This window comes from Alexandromys fortis, unplaced genomic scaffold (assembly GCF_014885135.2).
Source record: "Alexandromys fortis isolate MF-2015 unplaced genomic scaffold, M_Fortis_MF-2015_v1.1 scaffold_31, whole genome shotgun sequence".
Lineage (NCBI taxonomy): Eukaryota > Metazoa > Chordata > Mammalia > Rodentia > Cricetidae > Alexandromys > Alexandromys fortis.
The window spans coordinates 11,511,747-11,537,380 of NW_026067974.1; the positions used below are offsets into that span (position 1 = coordinate 11,511,747).

Sequence of the window (25,634 nt, forward strand, 5' to 3'; positions counted from 1 at the left end):
CGAGACAAAGCAACTGACAGAAATGCTTCCCAGCATTCTAAACCAGCTTGGGGCAGACAGTCTGACTAGTTTAAGGAGACTGGCTGAAGCTCTGCCCAAACAATCTGTGGATGGAAAAGCACCCCTTGCTACTGGAGAGGATGATGATGATGAAGTCCCAGACCTGGTGGAGAATTTTGATGAGGCTTCTAAGAACGAGGCAAACTGAACGGAGGGGACTTCTGAAGAAGTGACTCTTGCAGAAGTTACAGGAGCTGCTATTTTATATCATGGCTGCTTTTTAAAGGTCTTTTGTTTATGGATCTGATCAAATCTAGATCGCTAATATTTTTAAGCCCAAGCCCCTTGGACACTGCAGCTCTTTTCAGTTTTTGCTTAAACACAATTCATTCTTTGCAGCAAATTAAGCTGAAGAAGCCTGGGAATAAAGTTTGGAAAAGGGTTAATAAAATTCTTTGCCTAGTTAAAAAAAAAAAGAGTGCTTCTGTGAACTGGGAGGAGATTATAATTTATCTCATCACATTGTAGCTATTTGACCATATGCTTTTTCTTTCTGGGTAGCCAGGTTGTCATAGATAAGAACTGATTCTTTATGCCTTCCGGTTTCCTGCCTTCCAGTGGCCATTAATGCGTTTTAATGGCGAGAATAATACACGATGCATGAATGACTTAGTTTCTCAGAAGAAACAAAAGCATTCATTTAAGTACATTTTCTAAAAATGTAAGCGAGTGAAATACTAGATGAACAAGTAGAAACAAAAACCATGGTTTCTTTGCCCAGGATATAATATTTATTAAGAAACATCACAAGACATAATACTACAGATATAATGGAAATACCCAATAGGCAAGCTGATTATGATCCAAAAAATAAGGAATCAAAGGCAAAATGAGGAATAGTTCAGTTTGTTCCTTCCTTCCTTCCTTCCTTCCTTCCTTCCTTCCTTCCTTCCTTCCTTCCTTCCTTCCTTCCTTCCATCCTTCCTTCCTTCCTGAGACAGGATTTCTCTGTGTAGCTTTGGAGTCTATCCTGGAACTTGCTTTGTAGACCAGGCTGGCTTCGAACTCACAGAGATCCGCCTGCCTCTGCCTCCTGAGTGCTGGAATTAAAGGTGTGCGCCACCACAGCCAGGCTGGTCTAGCCTATTTCTTAGAGGCTGGAGGTGCAGTAAAGAACTTCCATTTTCCATGATGACATTCGAAGAATGTCGCTCAGCTGTAGTCTGATGCCTTTGATGCTGAAAAGTTTTAAGTAAACAGAAATGAAAAACTGGTCATCAAGCAGGATGGAGAGAGCTCTAGTCTGTTCTTAAGAAAAGATTTCTCAAGAGTTTGATAATTTTTAAATCTGCAAGCGTTTCAGACTCAGTCTATCCAGAAAGACTTGGTGAATTCTTAGCATTTCTGGATCCACTGTAGAGGGTCAAGATATTGATTATAGAACAGACCCAGACAGGACTGTGATGAACTGGTACTCTATAGCCCCATAATAGACAATGAAGTAAAGGTTGAAGAACTTGTTGCTGGTCCAGGGTTGGTCAAGGAGATGCACAATTCAGGAGCATTGAAAATCTGCAACCTGGCTCTTAACAGGTGAGTTAGCAGCAGTAGCAGCAGCAGGCTGGGCGGCAGCAGGACTGTCCACAGTAGGATGGGCGGCAGCAGGAGGCCTGGGCATGGTGCAGCTGGCAGCAGGTTGGGGGAATAGAGCTCACCACGCAACAGGGAGGCAGGTAGGTGCCCTCCACGCGGCAGTCTGGGCGGCACCATCTAACGCGGTAGCTCACGCCTCCATAGCCACCCTCCTGGCCGTAGCCAATGCCACCCCCGATGCCATAGCCGTAGCCACCCCCGATGCCATAGCCGTAGCCACCTTCGCAGCAGCTTGGTTGGAAGCAGCTGGAGCCGCAGGTAGCACCAGTGGAGCAAGAGGGAAAGCCGCAGAAGCTAGTAGTACAGCAGGCCATGGTGTTAGGAGTTGGTTGAGTGTTGAGTAGCTGGGATGAGTTTCTGAGTTTGGGAGCTGACCTGAACACGGGCCCTTTATATAGTCAGGCGAGCTAGTGCTTATAAAATTCTTAACATATTTTTCTTGTTTTTGTTTAAATTTGTTCCTCAGTGGTACTCTGATTGGCTTCCATTGAAATTCTTGTGACATATGATGGGAATGACTTTGTTTTATAAGGTTGTTGCGACTCGTTCTATGGGCCATGTACTCTTTAGGGGAGTGTTTGTGGTTTCCATGTTCAAAGAGCCTTCTCACTTTAGGTTAGGGCAACACCCTTATTGTGAATAGTTGCCATTCCTCTTGGGCATCTATGCACAACTCCGAAGCAGAGGAAAATTTGATCTTTCCAAGAATCATTTTTTCCCTCCTGGATACATAGACCAAGTTACATTTAATTTAGAACACTGGGGGGTTTGATCACATGTAATAGACACATCTCCCACATTGACTCTATCCAGCACCATCTCAAATGAGCTTTGTAACTCTTGCCCTTTCAGCTGCTTGGTTGGTAACGTGTGAGCACTGTATTTCAGGCCAGAGTTTTTTAGTTGTGAACCAAGCAACATGGTTTTTCAGAAAGTATCTAGCCTGATTTTGATAGAGTCTTATTAAATGTTTATTGAATCTGATTCAGTGGGGGAGTAACTGAAGGGGCGGAGCATCAGGCATGATTCATGGACGCCTGAGCCACTCAAGAATGAGTAAATAACACTTTCAAGTTGTAGCGCTGCCCACAAAGGAGGCTCATTTGCTGTGGAGACACTGGGGAACGTCGAGTTATTTTTGTCTTAATTTGGCGGTTGAACAAAAGCTTGGGGAAAATATCTAGGAGTCACGACATCTTGAAAAAATGCACAGCTGCTCAATTTTCTGGAATGTACCATCCTGTTGGTGATCCATCCTTGCTGCCAATCTAATGAGAGAGGTAAGTGCTGGGAACTTGTAAATCACCTCGAAAGAATTTTCTCATGTCTTCTTAGATTTTTCTATTTTATGTGTTGTAGTCAATGTCTTACCCAAGAGTTAAAATTAGATGATAAAATCGGTCTCCTTTTCCAAAAAAGGCATGTTTTGATTGGCTTGTAAATTTTAGATTGTGATATTTATGTTTGAGATTTCTAACACATCTGTATGACATGAGACTGGAACTCAGCAGTTATACCCTTATACGGCTCTTCTCTCACCTAGCACAGAGGTACCCCTCTTACCCTTGGCAAGTGCAGGTGAATACTGCAGTTGAAGCTTACACAGCTGGGAACCAATGGGAAAGAGAAGGCTAAGGAGTAGGAACAAAATCCAAGTTGTCTCAGAAATAGTATTGGTAGATATTTTCTAATCTATTTAGTAAATAATCTGGTTTCTTTATTTTGTACATGGATGAAGAAAAACATTGACTGGACTGAAAGGGACAAGGTCAGAGCTGATAGGAAAAGTTCATTCAGGGTAACTCTATTTGTCTGGATCTATTTTAGTAAAACATCCACATATTGAAATAGCCATGAAGAGTATTTAATGCACAGAACATTTTTTATTAGCAGATGACTCAAGCATAAAGTAGTTTTCACATAGCAATTTTGTTTTAGACTTAGATGTCTACGCCTGAAGATTATTACGGTCTGTAGGTGGGCAGCTTAAAATTAGAAGATGGACAGAAATCTATCCATGTGTGCACAAAGCACTTTATTTGAGAACAACAGTAGTTTATTGAAGTAGAAAGCATGGCTGAAGATACGTGGGGGCCAAGAACTAGGGAAGGAAGTCCATATGTCACTGGAATGAAGTTCCACCCCATCCTGGTGCACTGCCTAAGCAAAGCAGAGTCCTTTGAACACACCAACTGAGGTGTGCTTGCAGTAAACTAATTCCAGCACATCTGTGTAGTCCCGATGAATAATAGTTCCACTACTGATGAGCTGGTTAGCGACATGAAGATACTTAGCATCCACCACACAGAGCATTTTCTTAGAGGTCCAAACAATTCTGCAGGACTTTCCATTTCATTCTGAGATACCCAGCACCCTAGCTCTTAGCAGCTGGGCTCAGAGCAGCTTGGAGGGCAGCAGTAGCAGCAGCAGGCTGGGCGGCAGCAGGACTGTCCACAGTAGGATGGGCGGCAGCAGGAGGCCTGGGCATGGTGCAGCTGGCAGCAGGTTGGGGGTGTGCTGCTCACCACACAGCAGGGGGGCAGGCAGGTGCCCTCCACGCGGCAGTCTGGGCGGCACCATCTGACGCGGCAGCTCACGGCTCCACTGCCACCCTCCTGGCCACTGCCAGTTCCACAGCAGCTTGGTTGGCAGCAGCTGGGCTGGCAGCAGCTGGACTGGGAGCAGCAGGGCTGGCAGCAGCTGGACTGGGAGCAGCAGGGCTGGCAGCAGCTGGATTGGCAGCAGCTGGGTTGACAGCAGCTGGACTGGGAGCAGCTGGGCTGGCAGCAGCTGGACTGGGAGCAGCTGGGCTGACAGCAGCTGGTCTGACAACAGCTGGGCTGGCAGCAGCTAGAGCCACAGGTGCCACCGGTGGAGCATGTGGGAAAGCCACAGAAGCTAGTAGCGCAGCAGGCCATGGTGTCAGGCAGGAGTCAAGTTGGTTGTTCTGTGAAGAGAAGTTTCTGAGTTTGGACTGTACCTGCCTCACCTGGCCTTTTATATATTCCTTAGAGCTGCATATTCATCTCACATTTAGCATCTTTCCTTGATGCTAGTTTGCAAAGTCAGTCTTTGATTGGTCAATATCTGAGTAATTGAGAAAATTATAAACAGTGTATACATCGTCTGCTGTAGTCAGTGATCAATTAGTGACACTGAGCTTCCTCTTTTCCCTCTGGTCTAAAGGAAGGTGTATTGACAAACAGCAGCCCTCTATAAAAGTCACATGACAGACTGTGGGCCAAACAGGGCCTAGGCTTGCTTTGTCTCAGCTGACCTTCGATAACCTTAGGCACAGTTCATCCAAAGGAAACATTTGTTTCCTAAGCAGCCACTCAACAACAATCATGATTTCATAAACAGTTTCTTTAGACTCTGTAAGACTAATATTGGTGTCATCAAGACATGAGCCATTTAATTGATCAGCATCTAAACAAAGTCGGCCTCTCTGGGATCATACTGTGCAGGACAGAAGATCCTTGAGGCTCCATGCTTCCTCCTTTTGATCACCAATGCACACATTACAAACCAAAGCCTTTGATGATTTTGCCTTTACGTTGTTTTCTGTCTTTGTCATAGCATAGTATCTATCATCTGTCTGTCTATCTATCTATCTATCTATCTATCTATCTATCTATCTATCTATCTATCTATCCATCCATCCATCTATCTATCCATCTATCCATCTATCTACCATGCATACTATGTATTGCATGATATAAACAAATACTATTTAACAAGGAAATCACCAATGTACACATCACAAACTGAAGCCTTTAATGATTTTGCATTTGCATTATTTTGTCTTTGTTACTTTAAATGTCTTTACTTAATGCAATATATATGTTATCAATACATACCATCTAATAAGTCAAACAATAATGGAGTCATATAAAGAAAAATTGATGTCTCTTTTTTTCAATGTGCACATACATGCACACACACACATGCATATCTTTTCCTAAATTAGTACACCAGAGATGACCAATATCAGCTGTTGGATGTTATTCTTTGGCACCATCATTCATACTTCTAGAAGTAATGACGTGTGTATGTGTGTGTGTGTGTGTATCTTCTATTTCTATAAAATGTGAGTTTTATACATGTTTAACTTCAAATTTTAATTGTGACAAATACTCATTGCATGAAGTTTATGTCAACATTTGAAGTATTTATGTCAATCATCTTAACCTTTGGGTTTTATTATCCCTATTGAAAAACTTTTGTCTATGCATAAGGATTTGTTTCTGGGCATTCCACTCTGATTGTCTATTTTTGTGTTAATGCCACACTATTTTGATTACTTTAGCTTTTAAATACATTTTGAAATCAGGAAGCTTACAAAACTAGTCTTGTTCTTTTTAACAAAGTTCTTTTATTTTTCATTCTGTGTATATGTGTTGGTATGTACCTTACATGGGAGTGGAGATGCCTGTGGAGGCCAGAGGAGACGGATCCCCTTGGAGCTGCAGTTTCAGGCAGTTGTGAGCTGCTCAGTGTGTGTGCTGGGGGAAACTTCTACAAAAGCAGCATTGAGATTTGGATGGGGATTGCATTAAATTTGTGACCTGTCGGTGCTACCATTATTTTCACAGTATAAGTTTTACAGTTCGTGAACATGGGATATCTTTCCACTAATTTACATCTTTTAAAATTTGTCTCAGCAATCTTTTGTTATTTTTGTTGTCCAAATATTTTCCCTCAGTCAAATTGATCCCTTTAGAGTTTCTTTTTCTCCTGAGGCCACTGTAAATGTAATGCTTTCTGTAACTTCTTTTTCCTATGGCTTACTTTTAGTATATAGAAATCCAAGTCTCTCTCTCTCTCTCTCTCTCTCTCTCTCTCTCTCTCTCTCTCTCTCTCTCTGTTGTTTGTGTGTTTGTATTGGTAGCTTTGCTAAATTCATTGCTTGGCCTTAACACTTCTTTTCTGTGTGGATGTTTAGGTGTGTGTGCAAGATCCTGCTATCTTTGGACAGAGATAATTTTACTTTCTCCAATTTGGTTGACATTTATTTCTTTTCTTTACTCTAGCTAGTACTTCTGGTAGTACAATGAGCAGCATACTAAAAGTTAACGTTCTTGTCTAATTCCCAAGCTAATGGGAAAATCCATCAAGCTTTGGCTACTGAGTACGAGGTTAACTATATTCTTTTAATTGACGGCTTTTACTGTATCGAGGTAGTTTCATTCTTTTCCTAGCTTATTGAGTTCTTTAAGTTAAAAATTACATTTGTGTATGTATCAGTGTATGTACGTGTGTGTGTGTGTGTGTGTGTGTGTTAGTGCATGTGTGGAGGTTCAAAGATAACTTGCAGGGATCAGTTCTCTTCTTCCATCATAGGAATTCCTGGGATCAAACTCAGGTTGTCTGGCTTGGAAGTAGCTTTTGCCCACTGAGCCGTCTACTTAGCCCCACTGTTTAAAGGGTTTTGAAATTCATCAAAACTTTTTTTGGGGGGTGGGAACAGTTGAGATAACCATGTATGTGTCCCCCTTTTTATCTGTTAAATAATGTTTTTGTATGCTAGACAATTCCTGCATTGTGAGATAAAGTCTCACTTAGTAATGCTTTTTGATCATTTTATTATCCCATTGAATTGTTTGATAATATTTGACTGATTACTGTTGTATGAATATTGATCAGGAATATTATTCTGCAGCTTTCTTATTTTACTTTGCCATCAGACTGATGGTGGCTTCATAGGCTGAGTTTGGAAGCATTTTTTCTCCTCTTCTTTTTTTATCCCTAATTTCCAGGACAATGAACATTTTTTTGGAGATATTTCTTGCTAATTGCCAGTAATTTTTTAATGTATTTGGTAGAATTTATCTGTGAACATATCTGGTCCTTGGACCTTTTTTGTTGGGAATTTTTGATTACAGATTCTGTGTCCTTTTTAGTTATACTTGTGGTCAATTTTTCAAGTTTTTTTATGACTGAGTATTGATAGGTTGTATGTTTGTAGAATTTTTCCACAGATATGCTTGTATTTCTTTATATATGAGGAGGCCAGAGGTTGATACTAGATGTTTTCTCAATTACTCTCCATTTCCTTGTTCTGAGACAGGGTGAGTAAGCTTGGAGCTTGCTGGTATTCATGGCCACACTCAACTTTTTTTCTTTCATGGGTGCTGAGGAGCAAACTCAGGTTCTCATGCTTAGGTGACAAGCATTTGACCAAATGATTCCAGTTTTTTTTAGTAGATCCTATATATAAAGCTCATTTTAAGAGCCATATAGTACTTCAGAGTACAACAATAGCAGAGTTTATTTACTTATTTTTATAAATTGTCTTAATTTTTTGTTGTTTTTGTTTCTGTTTTTTCAAGACAGGGTTTCTCTGTGTAACAGCTCTGGCTGTCATGGAACTCACTCTGTAGACCAGGCTGGCCTCAAACACATAGATGTCTGCCTGCCTCTGCCTCCTGAGTCCTGGGATTGAAGGCATGCGCCACCACCACCAGACTAATTTTAATTTTTAAAACAAAACCATATTACACAGTTTCCCCCTTCCCTTTGTACTCCCTAGCCCTTCCCATGTCACCTGTCCCTCTTTACTCCATCTCAAATGAATGTCTTTCTTGTCTTTAATGATTATTGTTATGTATAGATGGACATAAACCTATAGATACAGTGTTCTGAATCTGTTCAGTACTGCTTGTACATACATGGTTTCAGAGCTGACCATTTGGTGTTGGATAACCAACTAAGAGCCTCATCCTTGAAGAAGACTAATTCTACTGCTCTCAGCGTTCCTTAGTTGTCTGTAGTTCTTTGTCCAGGGGTGGGGACCATAAGCGTTCCTCTTTCCATGTTAGCATGTCTATTGATCTTGTCCCTGCTCTGGTCTGGTTTAGACAGCCATGCTAATGAGGTACCACAACTGATGCTCCCTATCATTTCTAGGAGACAATCTCACAGCAGATTTCCTGGTCCCCTCTCCACATCTTCACCCACAGTTTCCAGAACCTTAGATGTAAAAGTTCTGCTGTGGATGTAGCTATTGGGACGGGACACAACATGACCAGAAGTTCTTTGCATTTTGATTGGTTAGAGTTTTCTGTAATTGTCTCCTTTTGTTGCAAAGAGAGGGACGTGAGCTACATTTATCTGTGGGTATAAGGACAGATTTTTATAATGTAGTTAGGAATTATGCGGATTTAATAAAGTGACTGTAGTTTCTCTTCTAAGATTCATGACCTCAATAGGGATAAAACAAACAAACAAACAAACAATAAAAGAATGGCTGACAGTGTGTATTTGCCTGGGGCTGCAGTTCAGCTGGTAGGATGCTTGCTGAGCATGGATGAAGCCCTGGGTCCAGTCCCCGGAACTAAAAGAACCAGATGTGGTGGCACATACCTGCAATCTCAGCACTTGAGGATGGAGGCAGGAGAACAAGAAGTTCAAGGTTACATATTCAGACATAGTTACATAGTAAAATTGAGGCTAGCCAGGATGTGTGAGACCCTGTTTTCAAACAAACAAACCCCAAACGCAAAACAGTATGTGATAACGATGGAAGGTTGAATTTGCACAAGTGTTTGTGTTTCCTTTTCTTCTATAAGCACTGGGCAGTTTATGTGATGAACCTGAAAGTAGATGGTGGTTAGAATTAAGGGGGCAGAAGGACAGACTGTGCCCTCGTTTCTGCCCTGTCCTTATAAGGCACTTTTGGATTCGAGTAGGTTGCTAGACAGTCTGTCAGGGAAGTGACCTCTTGGCTTACCCTTTGCCCTTTGTTCACACCTTCTATTTTTCTGAGTTTGTTACTATTTGAATGTATAAATTTTGATTTAAACCAAAGAAAATTCTCATTTGATTCTTCACAGTTATTTATTTTATGTGTGTCTATGGGGGCTACAGGGCTTATGAAGAGGTAAGAAGACAACTTGAAGGACTCAGTTCTTCTCCTTCCACCAGTGTTAAATCAGGTGGTCAGTCTTGGCCACAAGCTCCTTTACCTTGGAGCCATGTGATTTTATATCTATCTATCTATCATCTCTCTATCTATCTATCTATCTATCTATCTATCTATCTATCTATCTATCTATCTATCATCTATCTATCTATCATCTATCTGTCTGTCTGTCTTGAGTAAATATTGAGTAAAATCTTGGTTATCTTCACTTTCTATTTAGAAATTGTAAAAAAAAAACAGTTTTAAAATTTTCTTTTGCTTGTGAGGGTTTTCTTGGGAGAGACTGGCCATCCTTGCCCATCCCTTTCTGTCCTGCAAGACTCTTAATTAAATGGAAATGGGTGGCTTGTTAGCACGTGTTACCACTGTTTTAAGATTGCCAGAAAAAGCTTCCTTCTAGTGGATGGGAAAGGAAGTCACATTTAGATTCTGCAATTGTGGCTTCTATGTCATTTAGTTGTAAAAGTACTGGGTGAGATTGAGAGAGACTGGCTATCATAGTCAGTGATAGTTGTCAGCCTGACAATGATGTGGGATTCCCCTCTGTATGCTGTGTATATGTTTTATTACCATTGGTTAACAAAGAAACTGTTTTGATGTATAGCAGTACAGAATATAGCTAGGTCAGAAGGGGTATATATAGAGAGTAAGCAGAATCCAGGAGACACCATGTAGCTGAAAAAGGAGAGAGACCCCGAACGTTGCTGGTAAGCCACAGCCTCACGATGATACACAAATTAATAAAATGGGTTAATTTAAGATATAAGCGCTTGCTAGAAATATGTGTGGGTCACTGGACAAACAGTGTTGTAATTAATATAGTTTCTTTGTGATTATTTGAGACCGAGCAGCCGGGAAATGAAAAGCAGTCTACATGACAAGGCCTACAATATCCGGAAAAGGATTCTCAACAAAGTGAGTGTCTTTTTCAGGTTAGTCTGCAAGAAGCTGTCTTGCTTATCAATTGATGGAGGATGGCTAAGTTCACTGTGGGAAGCACCATCCCTAGGCAATGGCCCTGGTCTTATAAGAAAGCTAGCTAAACCTGAATCTGCAAGTGAGCTAGAGAGCAAGCCACTAAGCAGCATCCCTCCATGATTCCCGACTCCAGGTTCTTGCCCTGACTTCCCTCAGTGAAGGACAGTAACCTAGACATGTAAGCCAAACAGTGCTCCTCCTCCCAATGTTGCTTTTGGTCAGGGTGTTTAATAACAGCAACAAAATGAAGCAAGAACATGGAAGTGTTGCAGCTTTTTATGGGGTTTATTCACCGTTGGAGCTCACCCCATTTCCTAACAAAGTATAAGAAGAACAATATAGACTATAAAAACGGGCTGACGAGATAGCTCAATGGGTAAAGGCACTTGCCACCAAGCATGATGACCCAAGTCCAATCGGTAGAACCATCAGGTGGAAGGAGAGACTGCCTCTGAGCCCTACTTCCATGCCATGGCACATGCATGCCTCATCTCCCAAGCAAATAAAGAAAGGTAATAAAATCAAACTCAGAAATTTTCTATGTGGCTCTATCGAGTATCTATTATTTGCACACTAAGTAAAAAGAAGCAAATTTTTGATATGACAACAGACATAATTTATTACCTTTGATACATTAGTCTTTTACCCCCATAAGAACAATGTACAGAACAGTGAAAGAAAAATGGAAAATATCTTAGCATCGAAGATTCTTCCATGGTTTTGGTAGCCCCCAACCCTTGTAACATGGGGACAAGTCTAAGGAAAATTGATTTTCTCCTTTTGAGGTCAAATTTGGATTTTATTATTTTCATGAGGGATATCAAAGTCCAGTATTAGAAAAAAAAATTCTGTGTAGCTATTTGGTGACTCCTCCCCGTCAAATACAAGCCAAATCAAAGTTCAAGAACGAGTTAGTGGCCCCAGACTTGAGGTTGAATCTTTGGGTAACAGCAACCTGGGTCTTAACAGGTGGGCTGGCAGCAGCTGGGCTCAGAGCAGCTTGGGGGGCAGCAGTAGCAGCAGCAGGCTGGGCGGCAGCAGGACTGTCCACAGTAGGATGGGCGGCAGCAGGAGGCCTGGGCATGGTGCAGCTGGCAGCAGGTTGGGGGTGTGCTGCTCACCACACAGCAGGGGGGCAGGCAGGTGCCCTCCACGCGGCAGTCTGGGCGGCACCATCTGACGCGGCAGCTCACGGCTCCACTGCCACCCTCCTGGCCACTGCCAGTTCCACAGCAGCTTGGTTGGCAGCAGCTGGGCTGGCAGCAGCTTGACTGGGAGCAGCAGGGCTGGCAGCAGCTGGACTGGGAGCAGCAGGGCTGGCAGCAGCTGGACTGGGAGCAGCTGGGTTGACAGCAGCTGGATTGGGAGCAGCTGGGCTGGCAGCAGCTGGGCTGGCAGCAGCTAGAGCCACAGGTGCCACCGGTGGAGCATGTGGGAAAGCCACAGAAGCTAGAAGCGCAGCAGGCCATGGTGTCAGATGTTGCTCTGTGCTGAAGGTTTCTTTGCTTGGAGAAGTTTTTTGAGTCTGGATAGTGACTACCACTCCAGTCCTTTTATAATCCTTGCCTGGCTGCTGTTTCCCTAATTTCCAAAGCCTCTTCCTTGTTTATGTTTATGTAATTTTCCTCTAATTGATAATTGTTTGTTCCTGAGTTACTTGTTCGGTCTTCTGAAAGCCTGTAAATGGTTATTTTATTTGGTGTTCAATTAGGGTTCTTAACTACAGTGAAGCAGTCATTAGCGTTCGTTGGAAGCATAAGCAAGGATCACCCATATTCGCTATAATTTCCCTGTTGCCGAAGGATAATCGACTAATCCTGCTCCTACTTAAGGAGAGTCACAATTACTCAGTGTTGACCCTTGTAATTGGGTCTTGAATCTCACTCACATTGGGAAGCAAGGTGGGTTCAACTGGACAGAAAAGATTCCTTCTCTGCACCTGGAAAATGTGATTGGATGGTTACCAGTAATGTTTATTTTGAGCATTTATCATGTACCCAGAAACCTACCAGAGCTGATATCAACCCATTTCCTTTTCGTGGCGTTCCTAAGGCTGGGTCCTACTGCTGCTCCTGTAATACTGGGGAGTTTTGTGTGACTCCTCACAGTGGGAGTGGTGGTGTCTCTGACTGTTTTGCTTGCCCTTGGGACCCTTTTCCTCTACTGGGTTGCTTCGCTCAACCCTGATATGAGGGTTTGTGCCCAGTCTTATTATACCATTGCTATTCCTGGGAGGCCTGCTCTTTTCTGAAGGGAAACAAAGGGGGAGTGGTTCTGGAGGAGGGGGAAGGCAGAGGAGGGACTGGGAAGAGAGGAGGGAGAAATGAGGGTCAGGATGCATTATATGAGAAAAGAGTAAATAAAAAAAGAAAGAAAGAAATTAAAGAAGGATAGAAAGAAAGGGAGGAAGGAGGGAAGGAAGGAAGGAAGGAAGGAAGGAAGGAAGGAAGGAAGGAAGGAAGGCAGGCTCCCCAAGGCCATAAAGAAACCAAGTGGTGAATCTTAAGTCCGAGTGTCTACCATCTGACTGAGGATAAAACTTAGTTTTCTTTTTCTCTGTGTGTGTGTTTGTGTGTGTGTGTGTGTGCACATTTATGCATGTGAGTGAGTGCATGCATGTGCCATGGAGCTCCTGTGGAGCTCAGAAGACAGCCTCAGGTGTGGGTCCTCACCCTCCACCTTGTCTGAAACAGGGTCTTTTGTTTTCCATTGCATGGGCCAGGCTGGCTGACCTGCAGGCTTCTGGGGATTTTCTTGTCTCCAGTTCCCATCTCTTTATAGATGGCCTGAGATTACAGACCCCTCTGGCTTTATGAAATCCTGGGAGCCAGACTCAAGCCCTCATACTCGGGTGGAAAGCACCTTACCCACTGAGTCTTCTCCCCAGCCCCTTTGGTTGGCTAGTTCTTCACCTCAAGTGCTTGTAAAATGTGCAGGTGTCACGATAACAATCTCAGGAGCTATTTAATTCATGTCGAAATTCGAATTCAGCAGGATGCTTGGTGCTAAAGATACTGATCTCGGGTATCCGAGGCGTTGCGGTACATTGTTGATAAAAGGCTCAGGAGATAATGGCATTGCACATGGCGTTATTGTTTCTGCCTTTTCTCCCTTGGCACTGTTTTCAATAGCTCCTTCAGTACAAGATTTAAGTCAACTTTCCTGATGATGGACTTAGGTAATTACTAACAACAAAACACAATACTCAAGAGCCAGCAAGCTGGCTCAGCAGATAAAAGAGCATGCCAGCAAGCCTGATGACCTGAGTTTGATCCCTGGGATTCACTCAGTGGGGGGAGGAGCCAGCGCCTTCTAAGGGACCTCTCTGTACATGTGGATGCACACACAGTAAATCAAATGAAGCAGTGAAAAATGTCACTTGGAGTTTGAGAATTCTGCTTTCTCCGCCATAAAGTAAAGATGAATCCAAACACTCCCTTACCAACCTCAAATGAATCAAGAATGGGATATAACCAGACATTTTCCTCTACCGCTTGAGTTTGTTTCTTTCTTTCACGGAAATCAAAATAGACAAAACTATTCATGCTGTTTCTCTTTGTAGAATTTTCTACAGCTCGTGGAATACCGCGAGCTTGTGTCTGTGTCTCAGTGGAAATGTAGGTGTCTGGTGATCGATGTTATAAAAAATTATTCTGCTTATTCTCTTACGTTTTCACTTCTTCATTTTGGAGGGCCCAGATCACCCCTGTATAATGAGAACAAGGGACTTTTGGACTGTTATTTCTGAATATTTGACCCTCTGTTTTAGAGCCTGCACCTTTCAGAATGAATATGGGGAGGAGAGAATGGGGGAGTGGGGAAGTGGGAAGCGGGGAGCAAGAGGAGAGGAGGGAGGGGAAACTGCAGTTGGTATATAAAGCAAATGATAGAAATGTTATTTAAATAAACATAGAATAATACTGATGTGTGAGTGGTTTCTGCATAAGACGACATGATCCTGGTTCCGGGGGTTCTCCAACTTTCTTCCTTGTCATTACACTGATGTTCTAAGTCTGTCTGATCTAATTCGCTCTTATTTCTGAAGGATAAAGTATGGGAAGTCGATGCCCCAACCAAATGAATGCCCCATTCCTGCCTAGGGCATCCACGCTTCTGTGCCTCAACCTGCCTACAAGTAAACCTCAAGGACTTCCTCTCACCCCCGACTTTCGTGCCTTAATCAAGTAATAAGATCTTTCTTAGTATGGAATATATACATATTAGAGTACTACTCAGCAGTAAAAAACAAGGACTTCTTGAAGTTTGCAGGCAAATGGATGGAAATAGAAAACACTATACTGAGTGAGGTAAGCCAGACCCAAAAAGAGGAACATGGGATGTACTCATTCATAATTGGTTTCTAGCCATAAATAAAGGACATTGAGCCTATAATTCGGGTTCTTAGAGAAGCTAAATAAGAAGGAGAACCCAAAGAAAAACATATAGTCATCCTCCTGAATATTAACCTTCATCAGGCGATGAAAGAAGACAGAGACAGAGACCCACATTGGAGCACCGGACTGAAATCTCAAGGTCCAAATCAGGAGCAGAAGGAGAGCGAACATGAGCATGGAACGCAGGACCGCGAGGGGTGCACCCACACTGGGACAATGGAGATGCTCTATCGGGAACTCACCAAGGCCAGCTGACCTGGGTCTGAAAAAGCCTGGGTTAAAACAGGTCTCACTGAACATAGTGGACAATGAGGACTACTGAGAACTCAAGAACAATGGCAATGGGTTTTTGATCCTATTGCATGTATTGGCTTTGTGGGAGCCTAGGCAGTTTGGATGCTCACCTTACGAGACCTGGACGGAGGAGGGTTTTCCTTGGACTTCCCACGGGACGGAGAGCACTGATTGCTCTTTGGGCTGACGAGGGAGGGGGACATGATTTGGGGAGGGGAGGGAAAGGGGAGGCGGAGGAGGGGAAGAGACAGAAATATTTAATAAATAAATAAATAAAAAAGAAAAAGAAAAAAAAGAAAAAGAAAAAGAAGAAAAAAAAGAAAGAAAAAAAAAAGATCTTTCTTGAGTTTTCTAAATACCAATCTACATCCTTTTGATGCTTCTGAGTTCAAGTCCTTCTAAGAAAAAGATGCGTCAACTCTTAACCTTTTTTTATCCAGGCTATATATTAGGATTTGGGATGTTTACAATGTTGTAAGCCTACTAAGCCCAGACATATTGGTTATGCCTGGATGTGGAACTGTGTTCATACAGAAGAAGGATCTTGCCATTCTTCATACGAATGCACTATGGGTCTGATAAACTGTTTTCCCTGGGAATATGTTGGCTCCAAGGCGGTGTTTTCTAATTGTGATGAAGTGGTATTAGAGGAAGCCTCACTCCTTTACTTTTTATAAATTGAGGTAAAACTCATATAGCATGAACGAACTGTCTTAAAGCGTATACTAAAGTGACATTTAGTGCATTTTGTGTATGTGTGTGTTGTGTGGTCCATGCATACAGGAGTGTGTGGGTGCACACTACTAGGTATGTGTATATGGAGAAGGCAGAGGAGGATATGGGAAATCTTCCTCTATTGCTCTCATCATTATTGTTGGTGGTGGTGGTGATGTGTGTGTGCGTGAGCGTATGCACATGCCATGCGGTGCATGCAGCAGTAGGAGAACAATTTTGTGGAGACTGTTCTTTTCTTCCTTCTTAATGTGGGTTCTGGGGATAATGGTGGCTAAGATTTTGTGACACCGAGCCATCTTGATAGTTCCTCAACTTTATTGTCTGAGACAAGATCTCTCAGTGACACCAAAGCTCTCTATGTTGATTAGGTTGGATGACCAAAGCGCTCCTGGGATCTGTCTGTCTCAACTCCCCACTGGGGTTACCAGCATGCGTGGCCAAGCCTGGCTTTTCATGTGGGCGCTGGGGATTTAAACTCAAGTCCTCTTCCTTTCACAGCAAACATTCTTACCCACTGTGCCATCTTCTCAACCTCATGATACATTTCAGACCTCTGATGTCAAATTTTTTTAATCACCTCAGCAGAATACCCTATAACCTTTCAACAATCACTGCTCAATGCTGCTAATCGTGACCTGTAGTTCAGCACATGGCTTCTATGGCTGAAGATTGCATCCCATGGAATGGAAGCTCCATTGTACATCTTGTGTCTCACACTTGCTTTTCTTTAGAACACTCTTTGAAGATTAGAATAAGGGCGAGAAGACGTGAACAACACTATGCTCTGTATTCTGCTTCACAGCACTTGATGGGATGGTATGGGTACAAAACTACAGGTTGGTAGACTGATATTCTCTTTCGTCATTTTCCAAAGTGATCCCTAGTTAGAAGGTGTTACCAAGGGAGATAACAACAACAAACATTCCGGCTTTCTCAGTTTGGGCATGATGGATAGAGACAGTCTTACTGCAGAATACCACAGCCTCGTTAATGTTCTAAGGCAACTTATAAAATCTTCACAATGATGGCTGTCCTGGTTTGATTTGCTGCTGCCATGATAAGACTACTCTGTCTATAGTAGGAGGCATGTTGGGCACCATTTGTTGTGAGGAGATTGTTTGTTCATTTCCTGGCACCGAGAACCAAAATAGTCACTCAGAAACTACACTATTTAAATCACTGCTTGGCCAATCACTTAAGTGTATTGCTAGATAGCTCTTACATCTAGAATTAACCCATTTCCTTAATTTTATATTTTACCCTGAGGCTCTTGGTCTATCAGCAAGGTTCCAAATGGCAACTCGTGTCTTTCCCCTCTGGTGGCTATATGGCGTCTCATGACTCTGCCTTCTTTCTCCCAGCATTTAGTTTAGTTTTCCCAGCCTAGCTCTATTCTACCCTATCACAGGCCAAAACAGTTTCTTTATTCATTAACCAATAAGAGCAACACATATACATGTATATCCCACACTACTCTGACCAAAAGCAACTGAAGGAAGGGAAGCATTCATTTCTGTTTGTACTTCAGAGTCACAGTCTATTGCTGAGGGGAGTCAGGGCAGAAACTGAGGCAGAAGCCACACAGGAACAACCCAAGTTGCTTACTGGCTTGCTTATTAGCTTAGGCTTAGTTAGTTTTATTTTATTTTGGTTCTAGGTTGTCTTTTTTAATTTAATTCTTTTTAGTTTTTGAAATTTTCTTATATGAATATTGGAATATTGTATTAATATCATTTTGACCCATCCTCCTCTGTCCTCCAACTCCTCTCCTACCCCCACTCCCTCCCAAATTTATAACCTCTTCTTTTAAAAGATAATTTATCTCTTATTGAGTTGAGTCTCTAGTGCTGCTGATACCTGCTTGTGTTTAGGGCTGACTGCTTGGGATGGAATGACTTATCAGGGAGCTGCCCCTGAAGAAAATTGATTCTCTCTTTCAGGAGTCATTGCTTGCCTAGAGCTCTTCCTTTAGGGGTAGAATATAGATAGAATATAGAGACCGTATTCCTATCTAGAATTAACATCCAGAATACACGATGAACTAAAAAAGCAAAGAACCAAGAAAACAAATAACCTAATTTTTAAAATGGACTATAGAAGCCGGGTGGTGGTAGCGCATGCCTTTAATCCTAGCACTCGGGAGGCAGAGGCAGGCGGATCTCTGTGAGTTCAAGGCCAGCCTGGTCTACAACAGCTAGTTCTAGGACAGGAACCAAAAAGCTACGGAGAAACCCTGTCTCGAAAATCAAAAAAATAAATAAATAAATAAAATGGACTATAGATATGAACAGACAGTTCTCAAAAGTGAGTTTAAATTGGCTAAGAAATATCTTTAAGAGCATTGACATCTGTAACAATCAGAGAAATGCAAATTAAAGCTACTTTGATATTTCTTTTTCTCCCCCCTCAGAATGGCCAAGATCAAGAAAATAAGCAGTGATGGTGAAGATGAAGGGAAAAGGGAGCCTTCTTACATTTTTTGTGGGATTGCAGCCTGGTTCAGATTGCTCTTTTACACAGCTCAGGACCACCTGCCCAGGGCTGACACTGCGCACAGTGGGCCGAATCCTGCTACATCAACTAGCAATCAAGAGAATTCCTTACAGGCAGACCCACAGGACAGTCTGATCAAGGCATATCTTCATTTGAGATTCCCTCTTTCTGGGTGAAAACGATCACGACAACAATAAAGTATATAATAGTAGTGGGTCAATGTGTGCAACCTTTTCCGCTCTCTGAGGATACTGTTAGCAGGTCACCAGTTTGTTAGATGACCTACACATCTCTCCCTGAAAGGCACCTAACTCAGTCTTCAGATGAGAAATAGTTGCTCAGGCAAGCGAAGTGACTTACTCAAGGAGTCATGGATCATGGCTTACAAGCTATGACTAGAAACATCTAGTGCTATTATTTTGCCATCTTGAGTTGATGGTCTTTCATTTTGCATTACACCTTAGCAACCCTTTGATGTCTGAAAGAATCACATGGAGGCTCAGTTTTGAGTAACTGGAAGGGTTTGCGAATGCCTCAGACTCCTACATGATACAAACTTCCTCTTTGTAAAATTGACCTTTTGCAACACCAAGACCACTTTGTTCAAGTGAGCGTTCTAATTGTTGTGGTGTTTTTCAATGATGTCCTTCAGTTGCAGAAATAATGGGTCATTTAGTGGGAAACAAAGAAAAAGGATTATTAAAAGAACAAGCAAAGATAAAGAAAAGGTTCCAATACCCAGTGTTATTAACGAATTCCAAAGGAAAGAAAGTATCGACAATCACTTTTTGCCATTGAAGAGATCAAATACTTTTTATTAAATACAAGTCCCAATAAGCCACTGAAATATTTCTGGTAATACTTATAGTTATGTATTCTATGCCCCTCTTCACATTGCAGGGCTTTTGCCAGCGTTCAAGCCAACAAAGATGTTGGCTCTTCCACCGCAAATGAATTTACCTCCTGGGAAATTATGTGGCTGTGATAATAGCCGAGTTATCAATTCTGAAATTCAGAAGGTTTCTGGCGCTCTCGTTGGTTCATTTTGAAGCGTTGTCCTCTCAAGATTCTTGTCAGAAGGTTTTCAACAGCTGGGCTCAGAGCAGCTTGGAGGGCAGCAGTAGCAGCAGCAGGCTGGGCGGCAGCAGGACTGTCCACAGTAGGATGGGCGGCAGCAGGAGGCCTGGGCATGGTGCAGCTGGCAGCAGGTTGGGGGTGTGCTGCTCACCACACAGCAGGGGGGCAGGCAGGTGCCATCCACGCGGCAGTCTGGGCGGCACCATCTGACGCGGCAGCTCACGGCTCCACTGCCACCCTCCTGGCCACTGCCAGTTCCACAGCAGCTTGGTTGGCAGCAGCTGGGTGGGCAGCAGCTGGGCTGACAACAGCTGGGCTGGCAGCAGCTGGACTGGGAACAGCTGGGCTGGCAGCAGCTGGACTGGGAACAGCTGGGCTGGCAGCAGCTGGTTGGACAACAGCTGGGCTGGCAGCAGCTAGAGCCACAGGTGCCACTGGTGGAGCATGTGGGAAAGCCACAGAAGCTAGTAGCGCAGCAGGCCATGATATCAGGTGCTGGTTTGAGAGCTGTGTAGTTGAGAAGAGTTTCTGAATTCTGACTGCTTGGTCTACCTGCAGCCTTTTATACACCTTGGGTAATCACTCTGTGACAGGTAACATTTTTATCTTGTTACTCTTAAAACCAGATTTTCTGGGCCTTCTGGGTTACTTTAAACATATCTTTAATAGTTGCTTCCTTGTTGCTCAGCTAATGCTCATCATATATGTTCATCGGAGGTAGACATGCTAAATGCATTGTGTCCAAACAGAGTCGTGATTTACTCTTGAGTCTTGGCCTCGGTTTTGTGCTTGTGGTCACAGCACCTGACAAAGTGACTCTCACCTGTAATTATAATTATGGGGACATACTCACCAAATCTCAAATATTCAGAAAAGCATCACTGACCCTGGGTTGTCCTTCAAGAAGCTTATCTTTATGGGTCTATTTTGATTTTATGGGTAAGATCACAGTTTCCACACCATTTCATAGAAAGCTACACATAGAAAGGTGAGTTACACATTAAGAGGAATTCACAGATCTCTCCAGATATTTTTTTTGCATGATTCTGTGAGCCCCTCTAAACTGAAGACATTAATATTTGAGGAAACATTTATTTATCACTTAGGAGAGTATATGGAAAAAAACCTGCTGCACTCCAATTTAATTTAAAGAAGAGGCTAAAATTTGTAAACAGTGGGGGCAAAGCACCCACAAAACAGTCAAGTGAAATTTATGCTTCCTTATGATAGTCAAAAATTAATGCTGTGTGTGATGTGGGAGTCCCCTCTGTGTGCTATGAATACCATTAATGAATAAAGAAACTGCCTTGGCCTGTTGAGAGGGCAGAACTTAGGTAAGCAGGGAAGACAGAACTGAATGTTGGGAAAAAGAAGGGCTGAGCCAGGGAGACACCATGAAGCCGCCAGAGTCAGACATGCTGAATCTTTGCCAGTAAGCCACTGTTATGTGGCAATATAAGGATTAATAGAAATGGGTTAAATTAAGATATAAGAGTTATCCAATAAGAAGCTAGAGCTAGTGGGCCAAGCAGTATTTTAAATAATACGTTTTCTGCGTGGTTATTTCAGGTGTAAGCTAGCCAGATGGTGGGAATAAACAAGCGGGCCCACCTGCTACACTATATGGATCATTTGGGCAGTGTTCCTCAAAGGCTTTCAATTTACGTCATTTTATGTTATTAAACCACATGCCCTGCAAAAAAGGTATTGAACCAGAGAACAACAGCTTAATTTACAAAGAGGAGCCAAGGAGACAAAAAGAATCAGGAAATACTATTTTTCTGGTTTGCAATGTTTGCATGCGTTATCAATATGTATTAGTAGGTACAGATGCAACCATTTAGAAGAACTCTTAGCAAACACGCAGTTAAAGTTATTCCTGGTAGTCAACAGAAAAAGCAATGTAATTTTTCTGCTAAGTGTTTAGGGTTACATGAGGGGACATGATGAAAGCAGAGCGGTCAAAAGTCACTTTTGCTTCTTGTGGTAGGCTTATTGAACCCATGCCTATGAATACAGACACAAAGTTGGCTTTTATGAGATGGGGATTCTGTTCTAGACAGATTACATTGGAGTATTATACATCCCAGTTTCAGTAAAGATGTATGGTCTCTGGTAATCATGGTGATAGTCATGAAGTTGAAAATTGTTACATGTAATCATTGAATAATGGAAAGAAAAGCTAATAACTTATCTTTTGACCACTTAATATTTGAGGTGTAGAAACCAATGCTCTTTTCAGTACAAGTATCACAAGCTCATTTAGTTCCTGCAGGTTGGAAAGAAAGAGTGTAGTTATCTGCCTCGTAGTTTGCTCTAGTGCATGAAGCTGTGAGGTATCATCAAGATTAGTTAATTAAGGAAAGGAGTTAAATAACAGAACCATTCAGTCTCCGAGCCCTGGACCAGAACATTTGTGCTGCGGTAGGAATGGCTTTTCATTTTCCTCAGCATCAATTGGTAAAAGAACAGCGTGGCTGGGAACAGATAAATTCGCAGAGGTTAAATGAACATTTGTTCTCAAAGAGAAGACAGTACCCACTCCCTTTCCTAGACCAGTGCTTTTCATTTCATAACATGCTGATTTCCAGGTTCAGAGAGTACCAGTGAAGCTCTTTGTGTACCGCCTTTATTTTAAATACTTTTTTAAAAGCAGGTCAAGAATACAAACATGAGGTGTTGAATAGGACATACTACAGACAAGAATCCAAAACACAAAGTGAAGAAGCATCAAAATGTTAAAATCCTTTGAAGCATTTTTAGACCATCAAAGTTTAGCCCAGAGTTGAAATCAGTCACGTTTACCTTCTAGTTGTTTCTTGTCTCCCACTTTAAATTTAATGTACTAGCCGGGCCGTGGTGGCGCAAGCCTTTAATCCCAGCACTCGGGAGGCAGAGGCAGGCGGATCTCTGTGAGTTCGAGGCCAGCCTGGTCTACAAGAGCTAGTTCCAGGACAGAAACCAAAAGCTACAGAGAAACCCTGTCTCAAAAATCCAAAAAAAAAAAAAAAATTAATGTACCTTCTGGTTTTCTGTGTTTGTCATTTCCATTGTGTATTTCTCTCTCTCTCTCTCTCTCTCTCTCTCTCTCTCTCTCTCTCTCTCTCTCTCTCTTCTCTGTATGTGTGAACATATGTGTTCAGATTTTTGTGTATGCACATGAATATGAAAGCCAGAACTCAACCTTAAGTGTCATCCTTAGGAACTGTCCATTTTTTTTCCTGAGACAGAGTCCCTCGTGGGGACCTAGGGTTTGCTGATTAGGCTGTGTCTACCCCAGTACTAGGCTTACAGGTCTGTACTACCATGTCTCAACTTACCATGGGTGATGAACTTTGAACTCTTATTCTCATTCTTGTACGGCAAACATTTTTACTGACTGAGCCTTCTCCTTTTTACCTTCACGAAAAACTCCCATAGACCAACTTCTGTCATGTCATTATGGATCCAAGGCTTTAAATGGCTTAAGTAAGTTCCTTAGCATTTACTTACCAAAGCCATGGGTTGCTAGGCAAAGCATATTGATTCTCAATGTAGTCCTTCTACTGTTGCTCTGATAGACCTAGTGCTCTAGCCAAAATGTATGGATGACCCTTGAGTTCCTTCCTTCCATACCTTTGTCCAAACTGTTTCCACCGATGAGAAAGCTGCTCTCCTAATCTGGGCAACAAAACCTTAACTCATATAAGATACTAACATTTTCCAAACTTTCTGATTCTTTCCGAACAATAGTAATGACTTTGTGGATACCATATGATAATATGTATACTTCTATTTCTCATATTCTATTTAATTGTATCAAGATAGATATGACTCATCTCCCCAGAGGCTTTTAATGAAAAAAAAATTTAAGTTATTTAAACTGGAGCGATTGCTCAGTGGTTAGAAGCACTGAGTGCTCTACCAGAGGACCTGGTTTCAGCTCCCAACACTGGCCTATAACTCCAGTTCCAGGGAATCCCATGCACTCTTCTGACCTCTGAAAGCACCAGGCACACATGTGGTGAACAGGCAAACACACAAGAAAAAACACCCAAACACATGAAATAAAAAATAGCAAAAAATGAGGAAGAGGACATGCTTTAGTTTTTCTTTTTCTTTATGATTATTACATGTGTTCGTGTGTTGCTTGTGTGCGTGTGTTTTAGAGATGACCACTTGGTACGGATGAGCAGCGATCTGTCTATGGGGAAGATTCTGGTTCTCTCTTAGTAGCAGTCTTTAACTGCATATGACTTTTCCAGCTAGGGGTGTGAGCTTGTGAGACTTTGGAGGGGGAAATCTTGACACCTCAACTGAATGTTTCTCGCAGACTGTCTGTGACTTGCAGGTGGTAAGCAATAAGAATTTCTTTGAGCCAGGTGGTGGCACACGCCTCTAACCCCAGCATTCAGGAGACAGAGCAGGCAGATCTCTGTGAGTTCGAGACCAGCTTGGTCTACAGAGTGGGTTCCTAGACAGGCTCCAAAGCTACACAGAGAAGCCCTGTCTCAAAAAACGAAAACAAAAGCATGTTCTTTGAGATTTAATTTAAAAAAAAAACAAAGAGTTTGAAGAAAACAGACTCCTCTCCTGTGGTCGGTTATCCGTGCTCCAGTGGCTGGCCCACTACCTATGCAAATAAATGCAGTAAGGATTGGACTCAGTGGGTTAACAAAAAGGAGGCATGAAGTTGTTAGAGGGTAATGGCCGGAGGAGGGGAGGATAGTCTGGAAAGAGTTGAAGAGGAGTGTGGGAGATAGACCTGATCAACATAAGTTGTGAATGTGTAGTAATTTCTCAAAGAATAAATTAAAATAATTTAAAAAGGCACAAGAAAGAGCAAAGTAATGATTTGTGAGGCCAAAGAGGAGAAATTTATTTAAAAAAAAAAAAAACATGTTAAAAGACTTTATACCCAAGAAGGGAAGAAGGACAAAGATTGTTACAAAGAGTCTTAATGGAAGGCTCCAGGCCTCCATTCACGAGCTGGTGGTGTTAGGGCATCCGTGCCTCAGGGCAGGAGGTTAGAGAGAGAAATAGGAGCATGACTATTTTCCACAGGGTGGCTGTTTGCCCCAGGTGTTCAGCTCACTGCTCAGCAGCAGGTGTTGCAGGGGGAGGTCCTGCAGGTGGTGCGGCAGGGGGCAGGCTGGCAGCAGGGGGGCCTGCAGCAGGGAGCTTGCACAGAGATGGGCTGGCAGCAGGTGGAGGCCCAGCAGCAGGGTCTGCAGACCACAGCTGTGCAGGAGGTGGGGCAGCAGGTGATGGGGCAGCAGCAGCCCTGCTGCAGGCTGCAGGGGTCACAGCAGATGGGGCGGCGGCAGGGCTCACAGATGGGCCTGGTGAAGTGGGGCACGCAGGTCACAGGGCGGCACACTGTGGTATGGCAGGACACTGGGCGGCAGCAGCAGGGGTCGCGGCAGCAGCAGGGCTGGCAGCAGCCTCCACAGCTCTGGGAGGAGAAGGAGCCACAGCAGGACATGGTGGGGTGTCTGGGCTGGAGTAGGGTTGAGGAGTGGAGAGCAGATGGGTGTTCTCAGGTGTGATGTGTCTTCTGGGTCGGGTCCCTTTATATACCTGGCCAGTGCTGATGACCCCTCTTGTTTATCTTTCGACTGATTAAGTCAACGTCTGTTTGACTAATGGTTGAGTCATGATCTCATTACATGATTCCTATTTCGTCTCTGAATATGAACATCTTATACACACTGTTCATTGTGAAAACTTGAAAATCACAGCCATGAGATGACAGAGTGTGATTTGACAGAAAATGAATTCTCGGGTTTATGGAGATGAGTGTGAGGTTGTGGTACACTCACCCGCCATGTGTTCGTCCATTCCGGAGGCAAGGTCCCATCATCATCTCAGACTTTTAGCATTCCACTGGGCTGAGACATTCCTAGCTTTAAGATACTAACTATAAGATACTATAAATCCTTTTGCCAGCACAGCACCTCATACACAGAAAAATCAAAAGGTAATTTTTAGATGTGTCTGATTTTATTTTCTATGTGTGAGTGTTTTGCCTATATGTGTATGTATGTACCATGTACATGCCTCATGCTCTCAGAGGTCAGAAGAGGGCATTGGGTGCCCTGGAACTG

General features: G+C 42.8%; 5 protein-coding genes across 6 annotated transcripts; all 5 read right to left on the bottom strand.

Annotated features, from left to right (window-relative positions):
- Positions 1 to 1,598: 1,598 nt before the first annotated feature.
- Positions 1,599 to 1,967, bottom strand: LOC126510550 (keratin-associated protein 9-3-like). Its single transcript, XM_050157194.1, has one exon. The coding sequence runs from the start codon at positions 1,965 to 1,967 to the stop codon at positions 1,599 to 1,601; it is 369 nt and encodes a 122-aa protein (XP_050013151.1).
- Positions 1,968 to 4,034: 2,067 nt separating this feature from the next.
- LOC126510408 (keratin-associated protein 9-3-like) lies at positions 4,035 to 4,571 on the bottom strand. Of its 2 annotated transcripts, XM_050156956.1 has the most exons (2): positions 4,450 to 4,571; positions 4,035 to 4,323 (listed from the first exon to the last, which is right to left on the bottom strand). In XM_050156956.1, exons 1-2 carry the CDS (start codon positions 4,569 to 4,571, stop codon positions 4,035 to 4,037), a joined length of 411 nt encoding a protein of 136 aa, XP_050012913.1. The 2 variants fall into 2 exon arrangements, with proteins under 2 accessions (XP_050012913.1, XP_050012912.1); XM_050156955.1 differs by having other exon boundaries at positions 4,035 to 4,571.
- Positions 4,572 to 11,517: 6,946 nt separating this feature from the next.
- On the bottom strand, positions 11,518 to 12,024 carry LOC126510409 (keratin-associated protein 9-3-like). The gene has a single exon (XM_050156957.1). It carries the CDS (start codon positions 12,022 to 12,024, stop codon positions 11,518 to 11,520), a length of 507 nt encoding a protein of 168 aa, XP_050012914.1.
- A 7,531-nt stretch (positions 12,025 to 19,555) lies between these two features.
- On the bottom strand, positions 19,556 to 20,032 carry LOC126510410 (keratin-associated protein 1-1-like). The gene has a single exon (XM_050156958.1). The coding sequence runs from the start codon at positions 20,030 to 20,032 to the stop codon at positions 19,556 to 19,558; it is 477 nt and encodes a 158-aa protein (XP_050012915.1).
- Positions 20,033 to 24,625: 4,593 nt separating this feature from the next.
- On the bottom strand, positions 24,626 to 25,012 carry LOC126510319 (keratin-associated protein 2-1-like). The gene has a single exon (XM_050156849.1). The coding sequence runs from the start codon at positions 25,010 to 25,012 to the stop codon at positions 24,626 to 24,628; it is 387 nt and encodes a 128-aa protein (XP_050012806.1).
- Between the last annotated feature and the right edge of the window lie 622 nt (positions 25,013 to 25,634).